At 38.3% G+C, this 13,778-nt stretch overlaps 1 protein-coding gene across 9 annotated transcripts in view; it reads left to right on the forward strand.

Moving 5' to 3' along the window:
* The window catches only part of PLCB4 (phospholipase C beta 4), a 198,813-nt gene that overhangs the window by 122,203 nt on the left and 62,832 nt on the right, over nt 1-13,778 (forward strand). For all 9 annotated transcript variants that reach the window (XM_062610270.1, XM_062610280.1, XM_062610251.1 and 6 more), the window contains 5 exons: nt 2,068-2,147; nt 2,685-2,738; nt 7,727-7,808; nt 8,395-8,495; nt 9,117-9,174. In XM_062610270.1, the coding sequence (XP_062466254.1) occupies nt 2,068-2,147; nt 2,685-2,738; nt 7,727-7,808; nt 8,395-8,495; nt 9,117-9,174 (375 nt within the window). The remainder of the gene's footprint in view (nt 1-2,067; nt 2,148-2,684; nt 2,739-7,726; nt 7,809-8,394; nt 8,496-9,116; nt 9,175-13,778) is intronic.

The following is a 13,778-nucleotide window of genomic DNA, read 5'->3' on the forward strand; positions in this document are numbered from 1 at the left end:
GTTTCTTAGTAGGGGTTTTGAAGGGCTGAAGGTTATTCGTAACATTCATTTTTCATAATCTGATTTTGCCAGGGTTTTTTGTTTGCAGTGCATATCCCATTTTACTGCATGGGTCAGCAATGCAAGGTTGAGGATCTTTCAAGGGTCTACAAACTAATCCAGATCATGGCAGGATGAATTTTTGTATGGATGTGAGCGTGTTAATGCAGCAGTAATGTTACATTTTACTGTTTAAAAAGCAAAGCCAAAACCACAAATAAACCCACAAAACCCCAAGCGTGGGTAGTTGAACTTTGACAGTTCTAGGAGGTTAAAATGTGCGTGAGATTTGTTCAGGCATGTATCCTGAAATTATCCCTGTATCATCTTAGGTGAGGGAACATTCGTGGGAAAAGATAAGTGTTCCCTATGTCTGTCAATGGCTTCCAGCTATGTTGGTTCCAATAAATGATATTGCCTCCCCCCATGAGCCATGCTTTCTTTATATTCTTAGGCACATCCATACCATGACTGCTAAATTGTCTTCTCTTTTCCCAACTGCATGAATAAATGGGAAGGCAGACTGTTACTGTTGGGTTCTTTTCAAGCTCAAAAACACACCTAAGAAAACCTCAAATGATAGCTTTCCTCAAGAGTTAGACTTCTATTTTCAAATGATTCTCAGATACAACTTATTCTATTTGTATGCATATTTTATGCAGTACTCCTTAAAAAGGTTGTTTGAAAAGGGATATTTAATTATTCATAAATGTCTTAATAAATAGCTGTTTTTCTTAAAGCAAACCAGCTTTATAAGGTACGTTTGTGAGGAAATCTGATTAGCAGTTTCTTGTTTAAGAAGTTGTTTGTGCTTGTAGTGTACCATATAAGACCAAGGGTCTGCTTAAGTGTGTTTATCTCCTGAATTTACACCTTAGACCTTGCTTTAGCTCATAGGGATTTACAGCCTGCAGTTTACAATGTGCCATTTCCCGAAGATGTTAGTATTCCTCCTATATAAATGATGAATTTTTCCATCTGTTTTGCAGATGTACAGCACTCATTCATGAAAAGAAAAACACACTCATCTGCATCTATTTATAAGTGCCAAATTCTGGATCCTGCCCAAGTTAGTTCAAGCTGCATGCACAGAATTTGGCCGGAAGCATGAAGCTTCTTTATTCATAAGGTTAATGTTAAGCAGTGGACCAAATCCCATCTCAGTTCCACCAGTGTAAATTATCTGTTGAATAATCCTAGAATCACAATAGCATAATTGAGATCACACTTGGCTTGTAGTGCTGTCATAATTTTTCTCCTCTTACAGCTTTATCCTCCCAGGATTCTTATTGAGTGTTCATATTAAGGCCTAATCCTTAAGCTTCTTCTATATACTACTGCAAAGTCTAGGTCAAGCTATAGTAGAAAAATAGATCCATAAAAAGGAATTAAGATAAGTAAGTGGTGTAATGCTGCTGTTGACTGAGTCATCCCAATGGTTACTGGAATGTTTTGCTTTGTAAGGATGAAAGCAAGAAAGCAAACAGGGCTTGAATATGTAACAGGGTGTTAGATGAGGTCAGCACTCCAGAGCAATTGTGTTTCCTGTGGTTTGCTCTGGCTTATTGATATTTAGTTCCATTCCTGTTCTAAAGTGGACCAGTTAAACATGTCATCACATATTGTATAATGTTGCTTAGGGATAGCTAATATTGCCAGCCACAACTGAAAGGCAGGCGTGTGTTTATACAGGCTATAAGTAGAAGGCTTAATAAATCAATCAGTGGACCGCTCGCCTCTGCTGACAATAAACTGGTTTAATAGCAGCACTGATGCTACATGTAGCACTTGAGAGAATGAAAAGCACGATCGCTTTGTTTAGTGAAGGATGAAATAGTAATGGGTGAAATGTGGCGGGACTTTTCCATGGTGTTATAGGCTGTGAAGTGGCCAGTTTTTTCCTCCATTCAGGTTATTAACATTATCCATAGCTGCAGGGAAGAAGACCCTTCTCCCCAGATAAACTTAACTCCTCTTTCCCTCTTCTGTTTTCCTAATTTAGTGTTTCTGCATTTTCGTGTTTTTCAGCAATGGGTAGAAGGGCTTGGATCCATCATACATAACTTCAGAGCTAACAATGTCAGTCCAATGACATGTCTCAAGAAACAGTAAGTTACTTTCTTTCTCCTTTATTTTTCTGTCCTTATATTCTCCTTTTTCAAACTTAAACCAAATATTACGTTGTTTTTCATAGGTCAACATTTGCAATCACAAAACAATGTAGTAAAGAAAATTATGTTAAATTAGTTTAATTTATCTTTCCTTGTGACCAAAAGAGATCTCAAGTCTATATCTGGCACCTGTCCTTGAGAAGATATAAGATAATTTATGACAGTTCATTTGATTTATGGATATTATATGCATTAATTATAATCTGGTTTGTTCTTTCATTGGTGCATACGCAAAGAAAACCCCATGAGTCTCTAGTCTTCTCATTTGTGCTCATTGACATACTGATTCTTTTGGGCTGCTTTTTGCTTTTGCACTGCCTCGAGCACTAAAGGGTTACAGAAAAAGGTTTTTATTACAGAACAATTACTTGTTTGTACTTATTTCCCAGACATGTCTATAATCTGAAGCTAAATACAAGTACCTAGAGCCCAACTTTAATAAATACCTGAGAAACATTTCATTCTTTGTTTCAGCTGGATGAAGCTGGCCTTTCTAACAAACACAAATGGGAAAATTCCAGTTCGGAGGTAAGCATAATTGGGAGTTCCAGTTTTTATCAGGTACTGGTTGTATAATCTTAATAAAATTCTGTGGGTTAATAATGAAATGTAATATTAATTCTATTACTAGTACATATGTAAAAATAAGTACAGAACTAGACATACTTAGCTGCGTTCTGTACCTCCTTGGTAAACTAGGTCGGATTTCTTATCAGCCTGGTAATTTCTTAGTCCATTGTAATGAAGATTTGAGTGCTTGTAATTGTTTTCAAAGTCACTTAGAGCATCAGTCTTCTCAGCTTAGAACTCTTCAAACTTCAGGATGGGTTACTTAGTGAAAGAACCATAAAAGCTTGCAGGCCAGTTAAAGAGAGGACAAAAAGGTAGTTCCTTGTGAAGGAGGCAGATACAGCTCTGCCAAAAATACTTCTGCTTTTTTAGGAACCCCCAGGCTGACTTTTTGTTTTCTCCACATGTTAAGTGAATTTTTGGGTTAGTCATTGTCAGTAACAGAAAAGCTAGAACAGTGTATTTCTGAACAGCCATTACCTCTTACAAGTTACTGATTTTCAGCCCTCTCTGGCTAGGCAGTAATTCTACCCCCTCCTGCTCTAGAAATTATTTCTTGCTGATACGTTGAGCTTCTTTCCCCTTCATGCACTGTGTGATAACCACACTTTTGGGACATGCTGCTTTTCATAAATTAAAACTCACAGAAGGGAGCAAGAAGGAGACTTTGTAAGATAAGCCTCAGAACATGTTTTTTTTTCCTATGAGAGAAGATCTTGCACCTGCAGAATCTGCAGAAGGACAAAGGGCCAGCCATACTGCCTTCCAGGACCCTTCAGTTTCATGACTGAAGTGACACCATGCCAGTGTTACGGCTGCTTCAGTGTGTTAATCTTTCGGCTTTCACATAGCCAAGCCCCTGCTTATTTCTCAAACTACTCTGCCATGAGGCATCTTCTGTGCAGAAGTCCCACGAGGAATGTCAGCTGAAGGGTAACGATGAGGGAGCAATACTACACAGGCAAATTCATTTTCAAGACTTTAGAGCTTTAGGGCAATGTTTGAACATAGAGTTTTGTTCCTCGGTATGAATTTATAGTGCACTAACTCATCTGAAGCTGTTACTGCATTGAAGTATTTTATCTCACATTTAGCAAGCCATAAATTCTCTCTGTTGTAATACAGCACACTGGCTTATGTATGCAGACAAGCCTAAAGACAGTCCAGTCCACTGCTCCCAGTGTATTAAATCTTTAAACTCAGATTTGAACTATTTCCAGCTTAATTTATTGCAAAAGTCGTTTGCTTATAAATTTGTAAGGGATCTACAATTCCATGCTGTGCAGAGGGCAGTTGGATCTTCTTTACATCTGGATGATCCAGGGAATGTGCTATGTTGGTGTGGGTGGAATGTGGCTGCTTTGGGGGGTTCATCTGGGAAGCAGGTGAATCAGAGTTCTGATGGAGGATGTGAAGATCATGAGATTGGCCTGATCCAGTAACAGCTAGTTACCATGGGATGGAACATGGGTACCCAGGGGTCTCAGCACTGGGCAGCCCGGGATGTGGGAGACTTCATTGCTTCCCTCCTCCTCACATGAATACTTAGTGCAAAGAATGGGGAAGATAAAAGAGGGAACAGAGGGAGGTAGATGCATAAGGAGATGGATATGTGTGTGGGGAAGGCAAGCCAGGAAGCTCTGGGAAGTGTGGGCAGAAGGGCTTTGCAAGGGGCACCAAGTTTCACGTTGTTTACCCAGGCCTCCTCTCAGTAACTCTGTCCACTGGTTTACACCACTGATGTTCCATTTCAGCTGATCTCCAGATTGCTATGGGCAGCCCTTCCATCTCACTGCTTCTAAACACAATGTTGTTAGTCCTGCTTTGTCAAACCTCCATCTCCCTGGCTGCTTAGAGACTCCTGTAGCAATTGTAGCTCTGGGAATACAAACAGGAAGGCTATTCTCAGAACGAGAATGGCCAGCAGATCTGTTAAGCTGCAGGAATGTGTATCACAAGATCACCTGTACTGTTTTTACACAGAAGTGTAGTAAAACACTGAAGGGAAAAAAAGATCTTGCATGGGAAATCAAAGCTCCTTGCATTTCTTTTCAGGTTTAAGACAGTTTTTTTGCAGCCATAGGGATGATGAGCGTCAAGAAGGTGAAAGTGGTCAATGGCATCAATAGTCCAGACTCCTTGTTAGTGCAGCTGGGGGTTGCAGAGTCATGAAGATTCTTCTCAACTGCTTTTGGTTTTTAACATACTCTTGGGCACTATCTATTACTGTCAACCTACTCTGTTCGGGAAGGAAGAAATTGTGGTAGTTAATAGTGCAAAAGCCTTATGAGAGCAGCAGTTTTGTCTTCTGGGCTTTAATAAATTTTAGCAGAGTCTAGAACTACATCTACAGATCTTAATCAGGACAGGGCATTCAGTAAGATACTGTGTATTTTCAGATGTTAACACTACTGTAAATGATAACTTAAAAGGCCAGCTTTTGTTAAAGAGAATTCTACTTTGTTTCTGCAGCTTTCTGTTGGCAGAAAATGGATTTTCTACATATCCAAGGGGCACCTGTTCAGCTGAAGCCTGTTCAGCAATTCTGCTCAATCCGTGCTTGTCCTTTTATAACTACATTTAAAAGGATTTAAGCTAATTTAGCATCTATGAAAATATATATAAGAAAAGAAAAAAGCTAAACTCTGATAAATGAGGCTTAAATCTGTTTTACAGTGGTTTAGTAAAGTTAATTTGAAATAACACTTTTTTTAGTAAATATGTTTTGTATTGATTACTCCAGCGTGCCAGGAAGGAGCCTGTGTCAGTGCTTGGACAGTGGTTGGAAATGATAGTCTTAGGTAATTTCTTGTACAGAGTAGGCAGTGGTACTTTCAGTTCTAGCCAAACTGCTAAAATCAGTGGAATGACGATCAGAGATGGATTTGAACAAGTTATGTGATGGTGTGATTTTTGAAGTGATGGTTCAGTGTGAAGGTCTGAAGTAACCAAGTCATTGAACCCATCATCAAGCATGACAGATTCATACCCCTCAGTCCCTGATTTGGGAAGTGTTTTAAATATTTCTAACGAAGTACACTGACATATTGCCATAAAAAGCCCCAAACCTTTGTAGAGCATGAGCGAACACCTGCAGGTATCTGTCAACCAGTAACTTGCCTGCATCTGAAGTAGCCTAATTTTCTTCCAGGGCACACAACAAGGTGAATGTAAATCTGCTAGGATGAAGTCTGTTCTGATAGAGGGAAAATGAGTTTTATTTACAATATCCTTAGCAAAATGAAAGTGTCATGCTGTATTTTTACAATCTTTTTTGATTCATGCAATCTTCTCTATGCTGCTGCTCTCATTACAAGTTACTGCTAATGTTTGCTGTCATCTTTGGTGAAATAAAAACCAGTTTGGCATCAAAAATAGGTTCCTTGCAGCCATGGCATCTTGGCTCACAGTTTCTGACAAATTGCTTCCGCCAATATTACACATTTTACATGACGTTTATTATTGGGGTACAATTCATTAGAACAGGCATAATTTTTTACAGGGCTGGAGATTGGTTGTAAATTATAGAGAAACATTAGTGTGTGTTTAGAATGAGTAAAAAAAGAGACAGCTGAGACTTCTGTAAGAAACTAGTGCCTGAAGTGAAACGCAGTCTGTATTTGAATGAAAACATCTTGGTTCTTATCAGCTTTGGAAAATCAAATAACTTGTTTAGGCGACTAAATAGGGATCTAGAAGTCAAATTGTTGTGAGAAAAAAAGGAAAAAGGGCAAGATTTTTTAAAACATTATTTTATCATTTAATCTTTCACTTCCTGATCTGAATTTTATTAGTATGAAAATACTTACGTAGGTGGTTTAGAGTATTTTGGAGAATAAACCAACTGTGACTTGCTATGGCAACAAATAACAGCAACAGTTTGTTTCACATCTTTCACCACCTGAGATTGGTTATTATGTGGAAGATTATCATTAAGTGAGATAAACATTTGCTGGAGGTTTTTGTTCAAGAGCAACGTATTCTAATCAGGCATCTATAGAGTCCCAATGTACAGGTTTTGTTGGCAGTAGAAATAAATGGTGGATACAGACTTCAATTTTTCTCTCCAGACTGGGACACTGCAATGTCCATGGAACATGTCGTTCTAGCTTAGAACCTGATCAAAAGTAAGAGCTGTCAAGTTTGGATCTGCTTTTCCACATTTAGAGGTTATTCAAACTCCTCTCAAATGGAAACAGAAGTAGACCAAACACTTTCGCATTAATCAAACTTTAGTTGAATTTATTTAATTTCAAGTGAAACCAGTTTGTTAGCCACATGCATGGTGGAATCACCCCTGTTTTGCAGAAGGAAGAGGGGATATGCATAATGGCTGTCAGGTAAGGAATCGTTCCAAGGGACAATGAGCCCTGCAGTGGGTGAGGGAGCAGGGAGTAAGGTTTGGCATGCAGCTGGGGGCTCTTGCCAGCAGTGACTGCTTGAAGAGGGAGGAAGCTGCCACTGGAATGGTTAATGCCTTCCTTATGGGTGACCTGGGAGGCACAGGTTAATGCTTGGGAAGGAAGTCACCACAACCAGGAATGGATGGAGATGTGAGTCTTCTCACTTACAGAATCTGCTACTTTTTAAGCACAATCATTTATCTCTGCATAGATATTAGAAGAGCCAGCAGAAGAATGCTTTTCATGGATCTGTATCCAAGCGTGTTAGGGGAAAAAAATAACCTCTTTTGTTCTGTTTGCAGTTCATTATTTTGATACATTTTCTAATGGATGGCTTGCGGGCATCCATTCACAGTGCTGCTCTGTGAAGCTTAGAGCACTTTTTCAACAGCACTATTACTTGGAAGATGCTTACATTCATCAGCTGAAGCCAGAGGAAAATGGCTTGTTGGCAGTGAAAGCAAGAGAGTACAGATTGCTTAAAAGTGACTAATGTTTCTCTCTTTTCTTTTTTTTTTTTTTCTCCATTCTTTTTTGTTTCAGCATTACCAGAACCTTTGCATCAGGTAAAACGGAAAAAGTGATCTTCCAGGCACTTAAGGAATTAGGTCTTCCCAGTGGAAAGGTATCTAGTGGTTTTGAATAACTTTTTGCTATACTAAGTTGCTGAATCATTCACATCTATAGCTGTGATCTAAGTCATTTGCTTCACATAAAAACATGCCTGTTGTTCATGAGTAACTTCCTAATTACTGTAGGTGGTTTACTAAAGCTGAACTGTAATTAAATCTGTACGATAGAGTGGTTCTGAAACCTCTTAGAGGAGGCTTTCCTGTTTTTCTGTAATAGGCTACTTTTCAGTCATTTCTTAATGTTCCTTGGCTTCAGCATCCTGAAGTTTGTACATTAAAATGTACGTTATTTTGGACTTTCGGGGTTTTTTTAAGCTTCAGAAGGAAAAGGCAGTTTTTCAGTTCTGTGTTACTGTAAGGTCAGAAGATAAGCACAAACAGATCTATGAGAAAGATGAATTAAGAACTGTTTTCAGAAAATAGAAAAGAAACTAATCTTAAACTAGTAGCTCTTTACCTACTAGTATAATAGGTAAAGAGCTAAACCAACTCTTGGTTGGTTTTTCTTGATGTGCTCTTGGCAAAAGGCCATACAAGATCTCCTTTGCTGGGTAACTGTACCTTTGCATTTTGTTGCAGAATGATGAAATTGAGCCTGCAGCATTTACTTACGAGAAATTTTATGAGCTCACCCAAAAGATATGTCCCCGCACTGACATAGAGGACCTCTTCAAGAAGATGTAAGCTCAAATTTAATATTATCTTGCTTTGAACTCATTTTGCTGCATTTTTAGTCTGTAACTAATAGAGACAGAAACTGTAAAGATTGTCTAACCTTGAATCCTAGTAGCATCAGCGATACTTTAAGACAAACTCAAGTCTATGTTTTTCCTCTTCCTTCCCTCTCAGATTGTTAATGTAAAAGTTCACTCTGTATTTTAGAGCAACTTTTACATGAGTTAGAGGAAGCACCTGGAACTTCTTTATTTTTTTGCATTGGCTTTACTAACTACTGTAGTTTTAACTTGCTCCTTTAGGTGATTAACACAGTATGTGAACTAATGAAATTAAGTAAGAAATGTGAAGTGTAAGAAGTTTCCTCACTCAATTTATTCTCAGCTGGAGGACTTACATGTTGTTTTATAAAGTAATGTTTGTTAAGCTGTAGGAAGTATGGGAGATAAACTGTGCCAAGCATAGACAGTTAGTATGTTTTCTGTGACTGTTCATTTTGAGATTGTAGAGCTACTTCAGGTAGAAAAGTAGGTGGTTTTAAAAGTATCAACAATGTCAACATGTAAATCATACCTACTGTAGCATCCTATATGAAAACTTACATTCTCTAATGAATTTCTTTTCAGCAATGGAGACAAAACTGATTATTTAACGGTAGACCAATTAGTGAGCTTTCTAAATGAAGTAAGCTTTTTCATACATTAACTACCATACAAGTCTGTCTGCAGTGGCTTGCTTCTTCCAACCTTCCCATCGCATGAATCATGCCATTATTTGCTGTGCTTTTGAGCCGCTGATCTTTCCATTATGGTAACATCCAGGTGCAAAAATCAGCTTCAGCCTAGTCCGCTGTGCTTTCTGCATGTTGGCTTTGCAGATTGCTTCTGTTGATTACTTGCTGTTGTGTTATGTTGTGTGTTGTGTATGTTGTATATGTTTTAAAAGTTACATTCAATGCAGTTTCAACTAAAATACACCCAGTATTTATTATAAGCAATTACTTTACCTGTAGGCCGCGGCTAAATAAAATATATTTCCTAGTCCTTCTGAATAACAGAAACAATGAAATAGGGTTTTATAAACAGTGGTTTGATTCTTCTCAACAGTATTGTTTCAGTCTATTACAAATCTAAGTGTGAAGAGGATATTTTAAGAGCTTGTATATGACTTTTAACATCCTATATGTGCAGAATAAGAGGAAATATTTTTATTGCTGTATTTCCAGAATGCAGTTGTTGACAAGACTATTTGATATTTCTTAATAACATCAGGAGTGTGCAAAGTAGTTCAATAGTGTGGGGCTGGGGTGGTTTTTTCCTATCCTTAAAGCACAGTAAGTTATAGGAGACTCATTCAGAGTTGCAACAATAAATGCACTATGTAGATCTAACAAGAACATTCACATGGGAAATAGGCACATTTGACTTGGTTTTGTACCAGCAGATTCTTGTCCTCTGGACCATGGATAGCTGCTTTACCTGTTCATGATCTTTTAGGATGCATTACCAAAAAATCTCTCCATCTGAAATTATTTTACTAGTTATAAATCTATTTTATGTATTTTATATGAATTAATAAAATTACATATATATGTTTTTTTTTTAAATATCTGATGATGCTATATGAAAATTAAGCAGTAAGTTCCCTATATGTCAAACTTACAATATAATTTTCTTTTTCAGTAGGGATTGCATGCCTTACTCTTCACCAAAACTGAATTACATATAGAAAGAATATTCAAAAAGAAAAGACAGTGAGAAGATGAACAGCTTCAGGACTAATGGTTACATACTTGGGGCCTTATTTCCTATCCTTCTAGTTCTCTCTATTAGCAAATGGGAGCACATGCTTAATCTTACTACTGTGAGATGTTGTTTTGTCGCAGTGGCTCGATGTTTGCAGGACTGGGGTCATAGCTAAGGCATGTCATTTTTGCTTCTGCATTGAAGAGAGAAGGGGTAACATTTTGATCTAAATTAACTATTCCCTTAAAGTACCTTAACCCCCAATTCACTTGTGGTGGTAGATACACTTCATTGCTTGAAGCACACAGCCCTGTCCCAACACTGAATCACACCACCTTCTGATCATTTTTTTAGTGGTAATCCTCATTTTTCGGTAAACTCCTATTTATCATTATTTTTAAAGTGATCTCTATAATTACTTTGAAGTGTGCTTCTTTGAAAGCCAAACTGCTTCAGAAGAGCTGCCAGCACTTGTAAGAGCTTCCTGGCTACCTCCAGGAACTGGTTAAAAAGTTAAAACTCTATCATGCTTTCAGGTTTGTATTGGTTGAGCAGTTCTTTTTACAGAACTAGAAGTCTTATTTCATGGGCAATATTTGAGAAAGCTGCATCTTGTTAGCTACACTGTTATCAACACCACACATCTTGCAATTAGAAATATTATAGTTGACCTTTTAGTTGGTGACCAAAGCTGGGAAAAAATTAGTGAAGTGGCTTTACAGAATAGGACATTCCTTCTGATGGCTGAAACTAATGCCTTTGGCTCTGTGCTGGAAGTCTTTTGGTCTCCAAATAGAGTTTAAAGTTTCAGTCATGTTTTGAAAGACACTAAATGACCTAGAAATCTCCCTTCTGAAGTGATCATTTTGGTCCCCTTGACAGCTGGCCAACACTGCAATTAGCAGTGGTGTTTAATGCTGGAAAAAATAAAAAGATGATTATCATTATATAGGAGAGGGGAGTTACTTGGCAGAGTCTTTAACCTAAATAAATTTGGATTCAGTAACCTCTGAGGCATGCTGCAGAAGCTCTAAGTGTTACGGGTTTCTAAGGGAGCATGAGGATACGTTACTGGGTTTGAGTGGAGGGTGAGCTGCTTTCCTGGAGTTTTACCAAACTGCTGTCTCTGTCTGACTTTCAAATGCTGCTGCCTGACAGCTGATTTAATGGTGTATCAGTATTAAAATGTTGGGGCAGTTTTTAGAAATTGAATTATCGTCAAGCGCAAAGCATTTTGTCTGGGTCATGGGTTTTTAAAGTCAAATTTTGAAAACAGAAAATGAGGCAGAGAAAGAACTGAAATCACTGCTACTGAGTTTGTTCCTGCAAACTGTCAAATGGAATTTCAGTAGACTGACCAGGACTCATCCTTTCTTCTGGGAAGAAGGTAGGAAGGGATCCCTTTCTATCCAACTCTTTCACGCTTTCTTGCTCTTCCTTCCTCTTTCCCCCTCGCTTCCTCTTTCTGTCTCCCTCTGTTATATCCACAAAAGGACACTTTTCTTACCACTGCTTAGGACAAATTCAAGGGGCACGATTGGTGTCATCATGTAAACAGCTACTGTGTATCTCACTGTCTGCTCAAAGAGGAGTCTGGAGGCCAAGTTGGAGAGGCTAAATGGTCTTTGTCTCTTTGCAGAACCATACGGGCATTCCCTCTCCCCATGCTTTTAGATGGGTCACCCTCATATGGTTGAGAACGCCTACTGTAAGGGTGTCCTGGTTAATATGGTAAATGGCGGCTTTCTAATACCTGAATGAGCCTACAAGGTTACTGGAGAGGTACTCTTCATCACGGACAGGGGTTCATAGGACAAGGGGTGATGGGTTTAAACTTAAACAGGGGAAATTCAGGTTAGATATAAAGAAGAAGTTCTTTACTGTGAGGGTGGTGAGGCAGTGGAACAGGTTGCCCAGGGAAGTGATAGATGCCCCATCCCTGGCAGTGTCCAAGGCCAGGTTGGACAGAACCTTTTGCGGCATGGTCTAGTGTGAGGTGTCCCTGCCCATGGCAGGAGGGTTGGAACTGGATGATCTTAAGGCCTTTTCCAACACGAACAATTCTATGACTCTATGAAATGCAAATTGTTGGACACACACGATGAGTCCGGGAGTATGTTGTCTTTCTAGATGAAACTTTATGCTTTTAGTTTTGGTCAGCTTTTGTGTTACAACTTTCCTGTGCCAACAAGCTCAGTAGTGTAGAACATTTTGCCAAGACACACTAGTAAACAGTCTTCCTTTTTTTTAAACTTCATCAGTTATCAATTTTGCTTTAATTTTTAAACTAAGTAAATGGCAAGACCTGCTTTTGTTTAAATGGAAGATTGATCATGAGTGATGAACACTGCGACAAGGAGAACATTTGGCTCTTGGCTACTTTGATAACTCTGGGGCTCTTTCTGAAGAGGAGAATTTTTGCTTTATCCCATTTATTTTCTTCTGTTTGCCTATGACTAACTGTAGAAGAAAGTGAGTGGGGAAGAGTACTTTTCTTAAGAACCTTCTCTACTATTTCTTCCAGTTTTTTGAAGTGGTGTATTGTCACTAATGGTATAAAGCTTGTCATTTGTCACAATAGACTGTTCTGTTGCATGCCAGTGTTGTGTTGTTGTTGTGTGCTGCTTAGCAAGTGATGTCCTGCATTCATCTGCTCTCATATCATATTTCATCTGAGTTTTACTTAGATATCCAGACAGATGATCTGTAGTGAATGAAACTGCTGTATTTTAGATGCTGTACACTGTCAGTAGCATTACTCAAAAGATCCCTCCTTAAATGCATGAATAAATTGGCATTGGTTGTAATTTCTTGGAATTAATTAGGCACCAGTATATTGATTGTAAGAAAAGAGATCAGGTGCTAATTTTTCATTGGATATTGCTTTTTTTTCATGGAAAAAATGTCAAAAAGTTTACACATGAGGAATTACAGCAAATGCTGATAGTGCTGTGCCAAGCCATATTGACACCATCCTGTCCACTCCAAATTACTGTCACCAATATGGGGTTGGCTTGTTACATTTCTGAATTCTGCTTAAACTAAAGCTTGAAAACTGTGCACCTACTGGGGGAAAAGAGTGTTTTCACAGTCATATTTACTTCTGTATTTTATTGCATCGGCTTTTCCATGCCACTCCTCTGTTCAATTCCATTTTTAGTTTTCTTTTAATGGAGAATCAGGCACACAGTGTGCAGCTCTAACCCAGCATGGAGAAAACCAAAAGTTACACAGCACACTATTAGTGAAAACTTAAAACCTCTGAGGTTTCGTAGTGTATTAGAAATCCCTGCTAAGCTGTATCTAAATATTACATGTATTATGAAATCCTAATACTGAAAATGCTAATGAATTGACGAGGTGATCCTTTGAAGCTCTTTTAAGTGGTACATATTAAGTTTAAGAACCTGCGCTGGGTTTTGAGTAGTTAATAACACTGTGTGTTTCCAGATTCACAAACAGTCATCTGTAGTTGCCTATTTCTAAACTCAGGTTTCCAATTCTGTATTTACAGTACAGCTTTAATTTACTTCTGATTTCTAC

The sequence above is a fragment of the Pezoporus occidentalis genome, unplaced genomic scaffold (genome assembly GCF_034315485.1).
Source record: "Pezoporus occidentalis ecotype Australia unplaced genomic scaffold, CSIRO_AGI_Poc_V1 ctg10, whole genome shotgun sequence".
Taxonomy (NCBI): domain Eukaryota; kingdom Metazoa; phylum Chordata; class Aves; order Psittaciformes; family Psittacidae; genus Pezoporus; species Pezoporus occidentalis.